Here is a 10,464-nt window from a genome sequence, read left to right on the forward strand (position 1 = left end):
ACTTCGAGGAGGTATGCCAGGATTGGCTGTGAACTTGGCTGTCCTAGCAGCTAGTTCTCGTCCATCAACAGACATCTGTATAATGCAGATGGTACACTTCTTCCCTTGGGTGTTGATCATGATTACGTCGATGGAGTTGCAAAGATCTTGAACAGAGGAATTCGTGAAAAATGGCCATACACACCAGCCCTTTTCAAAATAAGGAGAAGCACAATTTCACTGCAGAAAAACTGTGTAATCTGAGTGTGAAAGATTTAATTTCCCAACATCTGACCACAGATATGATGTTTGCATACTTGGCCTATGATATGCATGAAATCGATATGTGGAAACCCAAAAGTGCATTAATACCTGCCCATAATCAAAACTGTGAAAGACTGATTGGAGACATGAAAAAATGTGAAGACATAAACAGAATTGTTGTTGTAACAGAAACTAGAGAACGGCGCAGTCGGAGATATGGCAATGTAAAATGAAAATTATATTGTATGCAATATATAATGTTCCAAATAAAATCATTACTAGAATCCTTTCCTTTTATAGCCTCTTGATAAATAGAATATGTTACTTCAAATCATTTAAGCGAAGTGAGAAGTCCGAGAGCCAAAGCATGCCCTCAGTGACCCAAGCTCGATTCGGTGGGAGAGAACACAAAGTAAAGAGAAGTCAAGCCTACTAATTGAAAAATTAGTCATGGCAATTACAGAACTTTATATAATATTAATATATAATAGAAATAATTTTGATGCAAAAATATTGAAGAAAAGTATAATATTGAGGTATTTTAAAAATAAAATAGTTATACCGACAACAGAAAACGAGGCATTATTTGGCGTTCGATGCGGTGTCTAAATCATAATTTTATCAAAACTTTCAATTGCAAACAGAGAATGCGAGATATTCTTTGATTTTAATAAAAAATACATTTCCAAACTCAGAAAATTCATAGCCGCCTATTTCTTAACTTGCCCCCGGGATTCGAGCAAATTTGAGAAAATCGACAATTATTGTAACACCCTAGCGCACACTCATGCACTCGCGCGCACACTCATACACTCGCGCACACTCATACACTCGCGCACACTCATACACTCGCGCACACTCATACACTCGGGCGCACACTCATACACTCGCGCGCACATTCATACACTCGCGCACACTCATACACTCGCGCGCACACTCATACACTCGCGCGCACGATACTTTTACCCTTCTGTGATCCATTTCAATGGGTAATGTCAAAATACAATTTGACGTTGGTGCGGCACTAAGGCATAAGTACATATAGCTGAATTTGCTGATCAGCGAAATAGTTGTCCGGGGTTGGGCCCTCGTTTGACCACCTCATTTTTCTTCGCGGGAGTTCACGTGGGTAATTCTATAGTATACGAATCTGAAACAGGGCATAACTCATTTTCGACCCCCCCCCCCCGCCCCAACCCAACCCCAAACCCAGGGACGGTCCCCTTAAAGTCAATTATTTAAAGAATTTATACTGGTTTATTCAAGGGTATCATATAAAGTTAAGAATACACTACAAGATAGTACATACGAACACAGAAATGCTAAAGCGTAATCACAACAATGTAAAAAGCAATTCAAATAAAACAATTTAAATTTAAATAAAACCTTGCATAAAGAGGAAATGGTTGAACTTAAAATACCTATAAAACGAAATCTTTAAAAAAATCGGAAAATAAAAATCAAGGATGGCAACAATGGCAAAAAACATCCTACGTGTAATTTATATAAAATTATTCACTGCAGAAGTACCACCCGGCAAAATGCATATCTCGCCAATCGAGTCCCTGGAGAGTGATCAAAATCACAGACAGTATTGATGCAATTAGTAGTTTGTCTGTTCGCCATCAACATCATCCCAAATTACATTAAATAACTGCTGTATTTGTCAAGGATTGTAAATACTTGGCAGAAAGGAGTAGAGTAACGTATGAAAGTGCCATTTATGTAAATTAATGAGAGAGAGAGAGAGAGAGAGAGAGAGAGAGAGAGAGAGAGAGAGAGAGAGAAAGAGAAAGGGAGAGGGAGAGGGAGAGGGAGAGAGAGAGAGAGAGAGAGAGAGAGAGAGAGAGAGAGAGAGAGAGAGAGAGAGAGAGAGAGAAAGAGAGAGAAAGAAAGAAAAAGAGAGAAAAAAAAGAAAAAGAGAGAAAAAGAAAGAAAAAGATAGAGAAAGAAAAAAAGAGATAAAGAAAGAAAAAAAGAGATAAAAGAAAGAAAAAGAGAAAGAAAGTAAAAGAGAGAGAGAGAAGAGAGAGAGAGAGAGAGAGAGAGAGAGAGAGAGAGAGAGAGAGAGAGAGAGAGAGGAGGAGGTGTTGGGAGAGAGGAGTGGGAGGGAGTGGGAGACATATATATGACGAGGAAAATATTTGCTAAGAGCCAGGCCGCCGCTACTATGACAATATGAAATCACACTTTAGAGAGAGAGAGAGAGAAAGAGAGAGAGAGAGAAAGAGAGAGATAGAGAGAAAGAGAGAGAGAGAGAGAGAGAGAGAGAGAGAGAGAGAGAGAGAGAGAGAGAGAGAGAGAGAGAGAGAGAGAGAGAGAGAGAGGGAAAAAGAGACACTGTTCACAAATTCAAAGAAAAATATATGTATTTCCATGGATGTCTCAAATATCGTACATCATAAAGATTTTCATTATTACCACAGATTTGATAAAATCTAGACAAAAACTACGCTCTCTCCGGAAAACAAGAAAAATCGCCGAAATAAATACCCTGCTCCTGTACGATACTTTGAGTTGGAACAATGTATATGATACATATTGGCCCTACACAGACACTCAGGATATCAAGCCATTGTGCATCGCACACCTGGACGCTTTACAACTTGCTTCAAGTGAAGTGAATATTTCTTCATTCCGGTAAGGTGACAGTCTATTTAACACTTCTAAATTTAAAACAGTCAAGAAATGCATCGCTGTATTTCAAGGAATGATAAACATTGCACTGTTTCCCTGTGAATGCAGAGCGCGAGAATGTAAGCTAAAGTGCATCTTTAACATTTTACAAGCATTTTACATAGAAAATATGCTATTGTGTTCTTTTGTGTGTGTTAATTAATGCTATAAGATAATATCAGTGATGAAAATTAAAACGAGGCAATTTATGGCAGGCTGTGTTTACCTCGTTGCCTTGGTTACTTAAATATTTTAGTATTAGTACAGTGCTACGGCTCCATACATACAATGTGCAGGGCAATTGGTGTGCATGTCAGTGTGATGTAAACAGAAAAATGAAGATAAGCAATTATTCTTATATATTGTTATTCCTTATATTTTGTCATTGTACAAGTATATTTCACCATTGCCTGGGCCTGCGTCTCGGAGAGGATACTCCAGCGCCAGTCTAGGTCTTCAATTGCCACGCAACCATTTTCACATATGGAAACAACACAAACACACACACACACACACACACACACACACACACACACACACACACACGCACGCACGCACGCACGCACGCACACACACACACACACACACACACACACACACACACATACACACACACACACACACACACACACACACATATGTATCATCATATTCGTGTCATCGTATATATATATATATATATATATATATATATCTTACATATATATAAATATATATATTATATTATATATATATATAAACACATACATGTATATATGTGTGTATATATAAATATTATATATATAATATTTATTTATTGATTTATTTACACACACACAGACATTCATGTATACATGCGCGCGTATGTGTGTGTGTGTGTGCATGCATGCGTGAGCGTGTGCAGTTCAGTTGAATTTAGTTCCTTAGTTACGAGTTTAGTTTAGAACTTGAGTTTGTTGACAAATTTAAGTTACTGGCGAAAAGGACCGTAGATATGTACTCTTTCAGTACTGACATTCTATAATCTTTATTAATTTTTCAGAGAATTCAGTATGAATCAGAAACATGTGTACATACTGGCCATGGCTGGTGTAATTACTCTGGCGATTGTCTTTCTCAGGTAATATTACTATGGGATCAACGTTCACAATATTGATTTTATGTTCCGTCAATAGTATAACTTTTAGTGTTTGTATTATCATTAATACAGTGATATCGACTAAAGTGATCTTTGCTCTTATCATTATTGGCATTTCAATAAAATAAGAATAATGATGATTAGACTGAAAATAGTAATGATATTGAGGATGGCAATAATACTAACTGATGATAATGATAGCAAAAAATACTAAATATAAGAGTATTTTTTTATAATAATAATAATAATAATAATTATTATTATAATGATAATAATAATAATAAACAATACTGTAATAACAATAGTAATGATAATGATAATGATGTTACCAATAATAGTAATCGTGATAATTGTTAATGATGATAATAATGATAATAATGATAAATACACTAACAACAATAATGATAATAATAATACTGATAATGATAATGATAATGATAATAACCATAGTAATAGTAATAATACTGATAATAGTAATTATAATGATAATAATAATAATAATAATAATAATAATAATGATAATTATAATGATAATAACAATGATAATTATAATGATAATAAAATGATAATTATAATGATAATAACAATGATAATTATAATGGTAATAAAAATAACGATAACATTCATAATAACAATGATAATGGTAATAATGATAATAAAAATGATACTACAAATACTGCTAAGAGTATATAATAATAATGATAATAATAACAATAATGAGAATAATAATGATGATAATATTAATAATGATGATAAAACAATATGAAGAAAAGGCTACGAATATATCAGATCGTTTTACAAAAGTAAACCGTGCGTGACCATTCACATTCGGGAAACGGTTATCTCTAATCGATACTCTCTCTATGTACCACTCTAAGATTGTCGAACTGTGTGTCGTTGCCTGCGGTATTCATCGACAGGACACAATCCATGCACGACCCTCAGCCGGCCCCTCAGAAGTCACCAGAAGAGTATGAACCGGACATACAAATAGAAAATATTGAACAAATAAACCTTCTAGGTAATAAGCAACTGATTGTTCTGGTTTGTATGCATAGCAATCCATCACGAATTATCATGCAAATCATTTATCTCCTTAAGTGCTTCAAGGTCTTTGTGCTTCCAGGGAAAACTTGTAGTCTCAAAACGTCGACGGATCCGGAGGATGTCTTCAGGTATATGGACACCATCACCATAAGGTGTAATACGCCTGTAAGTATTCGCGAAACTGTAGGTCAGGGTTCTTCAAGTACGGGTCGCATACATAATAATAATGATAATAACAATAATAATAATACTCATGATAACATGCCAGATGAAAAAAAAAATCATAATAGTAGTAAATCGCAAGGCCTCGCCATCCCCAGGTTGACCGATACATCAACATCCTAAAGAGGTTAGGCCACGAGAACACCACCATTGACTACCTGAAGATGGACGTGGAAGGAGCTGAGTTGCAGTTCTTTGAAGACGTGTTCACCAAAACGCCTCAAGTACTGAGGAACATAAAGCAGATCGGAATGGAGGTTCACCCTTCGAGAAACAGTAAGCACTAAATCGGCATAGACCTAAGCGTTTCGTTAGGGGAACTAGAAGATGCGTAATTTGACAATTTAAGACGGTCTGAAGCTACGAATTCGCATGGTGAACCTAAGGTTTGTAATCAGATTGATGGATGAGGTGCTGGGATGTGATTATTGCTTTTTCTTCTATTTTGGGTCTTCTATTTTTTTTTCTGTGTCACCTTCTCTTTCTATTTTTTTTTGAAAATTTATCTTTTACTTTTATTACACTACTCAAAATAATTTCACAGTCAGACATTCTCTTCCATATTGCTATTTTATTTTTCTTAAAATACGCTGTAATCGTATATATATATATATATATATATATAATTGAAAATGTGCTGTTTAGGGGGACTGTCCTTGAGCAGGGCGAGGGGAGGGGTTATTCGTACATAAATGTGGAAAATACCAAACGACTGTTAAAGCCCACCTCAGAGGTTATTTCTTGGATTAGCAAGGGCATAAGCGCCAACAGGTAAATTGCTGATGTAGGTAATTACCATTAGGACACGTACATGGACTTTGGATATACGGAATATGATGATGACTTTACGCATAGATGTGAGTTTGTGGATATCCTACGAACATTTTTATACCTATATATGATATATATATATATATATATATATATATATATATCAATAAAAACCACAGTGATTTATATGGAAATCTTTACAGGATTTTTCTTTCTAAACGTAAGTGTTGCGTACATTTACACACGAAATGTTCTTTGCAATAAGGCTCCCTGGTCATATGCTAAAGCTTACACAGTGTATAATAATAATATCTTGGTTTTGTCTTCCTCTGGGAGTTGATACCGTTCACTGTATTCAAATCTGATTTGATTTGAAATCGGTAGTTTCATGTAGGTGAGTTTTTGAATTTCGTAAAAATAAGCGAGATATAGCCTATCTTCGGCTGAGAATGATAGATCATAATGACACTTGCTCTAAAATAAAAACAGTATTGAATTTAGAAAATCGGCCTTGTACAGTGTCTTTGTATAGAGCTGAAATAGCTATTTTATCCTCTTCATCATGTTTCCGGTAAAATACGTGAGCAGTGGACATTAACTAAACCCAATCGGCACAAATGGCAAGAATACATGCCATGCCCACTGTCATATAAGTTTATTTATTGTATTTACCCACATATGGCTCTACAAGTGCTTAATCACCAAGGCGTCAGTTGTTAGCTCTATCTATCTCACCTGTTTACCCTTATCATTGACTTTTTGAATTATTTAATTGTCCTAAATGTCGCCAATATTTTAATAACAATTTAATAATCATAACATCAATAACAATAATAACAGTATCGATACCAATTGTATTAAAAAGAAAAACTCATTTTCCCACCATTTCCAGGAATGGGAAAATTAGGATCGGTCACTAGGGCCTACTGATAGACTCCTTGCCTGCTGAGTACATGTGGAGCCATCTGTATGTAATAAAATTCACATAAAACGGAGGACAGAACATAAACTCGTGGTGGTTGTGTTAATATGTAGATAATTTAGTCTGAAAACATTGGACATAAAATAGTGTACAATAACACCCAGAAAAAAAGGGCTTTTACACGCCCTCTTCACAGAGTTGACTTAGTAATCTAGTATTTTTCACGATATTCTGGAAAAATAAGATTTTTTTTTTTTTTTTTTTTTTTTTTTACTCTTTAGGGGCAAAGCCATGGAATAATGTGGTAAACATTCTATAAGAAAGAAGCGCAATTTTATACTTAGTTACCTGAAATCGCTATCTTTCCATGATCAAATGACAAGGACAAGGGAGACATCATTAACATATTGCTATTCATCCATGTAACTTTTGTGCTGTAACTCATATATATGTATTTATCGTATACCTAAATATGCACAATTTACTGTACAATAAACTTTACACAAATACTAATATAAATGATAACGAAGTAAAATGTTTTCGTTCTTCCGCAGAGAATTACATGAAGCGCTACATGAAGTATTTCCAACTTCTTGAATGTTTAGGCTTCAGGCTGATGTTCAGTCAAATGATTGATATAAAAGCACTTCTGTACAAGAACAATGGCGAGACTCGGTCATGCTGTTATGAACTGATGTGGGCGCGAGACCAGGAATGGTGAAGACTAGGATGGCACTGAGGTGTATGTGTGAAGAACTTGGTGTCCATTGGCAGGGCACCGCTCGCACTTAGGATATATATTTTTTCTATGTTGTAGCGAGTTTATTTAAAATATATTAACCCATTGCCGCCGGGGAAAATTAATCAAAAATGGGGAAAATGCTGTGCTCATTTTGTATATGTTTTTGTGAAATAGGGGTATGCCTTACCTTGAATTGGCGGGAAAATGTATTTTTTCTAGTGCTATGAATATCGATGGTGTTATTTTTTATTATAAACATTATAATTACTATAATGTTATAAACATTGGTAATAGCAAAATAAGATAATGTAAAATATTTTCGTAAATTAAAGAAAAGGGTAAACGGGCGAAACAGGCAGTACTCGTAATTGGCTCATTGGTGTTTTAGTACAAGTGTAGCCATCTATGTGTTAAAACAATTAAACAAGTAAATTCACAGTGGGTATGCCATGTACATGCCATACCCGTCGGAAATGGGTTAATTGGTCAGTATGTGAAGATTTCCATGGTTATTTGTGCATATTACATCACCCTTCACAGTAATTAGTGTGTGAATTGGTAGAATAGTGGTTTGTAATTTTGGTGTTTGTGAATCCGTTCGAATCCTGTGGTCGACTACGTCACCAGCCTAGAGAAACGAGTCGGTACACTCTGCATTCATTGTGTACTATTTATTACTTAATAAATGTGAATATGCGCATTGCCAGTGACTGATATCAACCCAACTATTTGAATATTTTCAAAGTAATATCTGAATGAATCTGGCCTTCATAGCATCTATTTTATTCATATATATATATGTACAAATCTATCTATCACTATTTATGTACGTATACATACAATAACACACACACACACACACACGCACACACACACACACACACACACACACACACACACACACACACACACACACACACAGACATATTTATATATATACACACATACATGCATACATACATTATAAGTATACACACACATACATATACATATGTAAGATACTTATGTCTATAAAACAACAGATGTTCCGGTCCAGGATTATTTTAATTTCAAAATATATCACGTTCTTGTAGAAGGCTAAACAACAAGAAAATCAAAAGATCCAGGTTGTAAAGTCAAAACAAAAGGAGAAGCGGAAACTTTTATCTGAAATATTCAAGCAAATTAAAGAGAAACAATAAAATAACTCAGACGCAGAGCTAATAATGGCAAGTTGATAACTATGCCCGGAAACAGAAATCAAAACAAACCTGAAAAAAGAAGAAAATAAAAAGAAAAGAATATACAGTTAGATCAGATAGTGTATTTAGTTACATTTCTTAAGAAAAGGAAGGTCATAAATGCAACATAGTCTTGACCTCTCTGTTGCTCTGACCCTGCCTCTCTGACTCTGGCTTCCCTGATCCTGGTTCCACTGACTTTCCTCCACTCTCTGGTTCTGGAAGGATAGGTCCGATATGCGAAACTGAGCCTCGCCCGGGCTATGCCCACGAGGGGAGCCCGGCGTGTGTCGGCCCAATTTGTCCTCCACAAACCTTCTTCCCCAAACTCACCCTCAGGTGCACATTGGTCCTGACCTATGACCGGGTAGTCATCATTATCCTGCAAGTGGCTGTTCCTGACAGGCGTCGTGTGGACTGTGAATCCTAGGAAGGGCCTGGACCTGTACTCCTGGGCTTTGACACTATGCCAGGATCTGACATCCTGGGCTTCGGTACACTTTCTTCATTGCTCCGGGGTCCGCACTCATCGTAGTTCTCGGGTCGTTGTCGTCCCAGCGTCCAGGCTATCGTCGCTCTTACACTAACCCGCAGCGACGAAGAGGCGACGAAGCTGCGAGGGGCCTTCAGGGCGCCTCCTCCGACGGCGGTCGTACTCGCACCACAGGTGATCGTGGCAAAGTTGGAGAGTTAGTTCGCACACCTGCTAAAGCATCGAGTGCTTGAGCGTGGACGCAGACATCCTGCGAACCGATGCTGCCTGGAGGAGGTGGCCATTGTGGCACAACTGGTGAAGAACAACCCTCATCGTCGGGCAGACGTGCTCTAGCCGAACACTCAGAGCCGTAGGTGATCCATGCAGTGGCAGACGTAGCTGAGGACGGGGAAGCGCCACCGCCTGAGGGAGATCGCGATGACTCCGTATTTCTGGGGCTCCGAGGTCATCTACAGTATAGTCTAGAACCGCAAGGTACCCAGTTTCCATGGGTGTCCACGAAGAGTCACTGCAGTAGTCCTTATGATGAGGAGGGTATGAGTTGACAGGGGAGGCTTACACAGAGCTGCTCCATTTAACGCTAACTAAACTACCACACTATCGCTTCGCTATCACCCATTCATGTGTATGAATAGATATATATTGTTAGTCACCGGATAGACGAAAAAAAAAAAAAAAAAAATGCATAGACAGTTTTATAAACAAGCATTGGAGAATACAGTGGTAGAAATATGACGTTGAACTTAGAGTAGGTGTATATGCTATGCAAGTGTGCATTTTGTGCCACGCCAGCTCCTTTGACGTTAATCACAAGCACACCCTGGTGAGGCCCTCGCCCTTTGATCAGATAAGTGGGCTTCACCACAAGTGTGTACAGTGTAACAGAACAAACCAATAGATATAATAAGTTAACACTTGTTACATGCAGGTGCTTTATCCGCACTTGTAGCATAATGCACATTCATTTTTTAGTTTCGCTTTATCTCTTCTTCTCTCTTTCCTCCCTCA

General features: G+C 37.1%; 1 protein-coding gene across 1 annotated transcript; it reads left to right on the forward strand.

Moving 5' to 3' along the window:
• Positions 1-1,784: 1,784 nt before the first annotated feature.
• Positions 1,785-5,304, forward strand: LOC125036426. Its single transcript, XM_047629019.1, has 6 exons — positions 1,785-1,815; positions 2,670-2,883; positions 3,941-4,018; positions 4,915-5,057; positions 5,163-5,248; positions 5,287-5,304. Exons 1-6 carry the CDS (start codon positions 1,785-1,787, stop codon positions 5,302-5,304), a joined length of 570 nt encoding a protein of 189 aa, XP_047484975.1.
• Positions 5,305-10,464: the final 5,160 nt, after the last annotated feature.

Source organism: Penaeus chinensis, chromosome 21, assembly GCF_019202785.1.
Source record: "Penaeus chinensis breed Huanghai No. 1 chromosome 21, ASM1920278v2, whole genome shotgun sequence".
NCBI classification, from domain to species: Eukaryota; Metazoa; Arthropoda; class Malacostraca; order Decapoda; family Penaeidae; genus Penaeus; species Penaeus chinensis.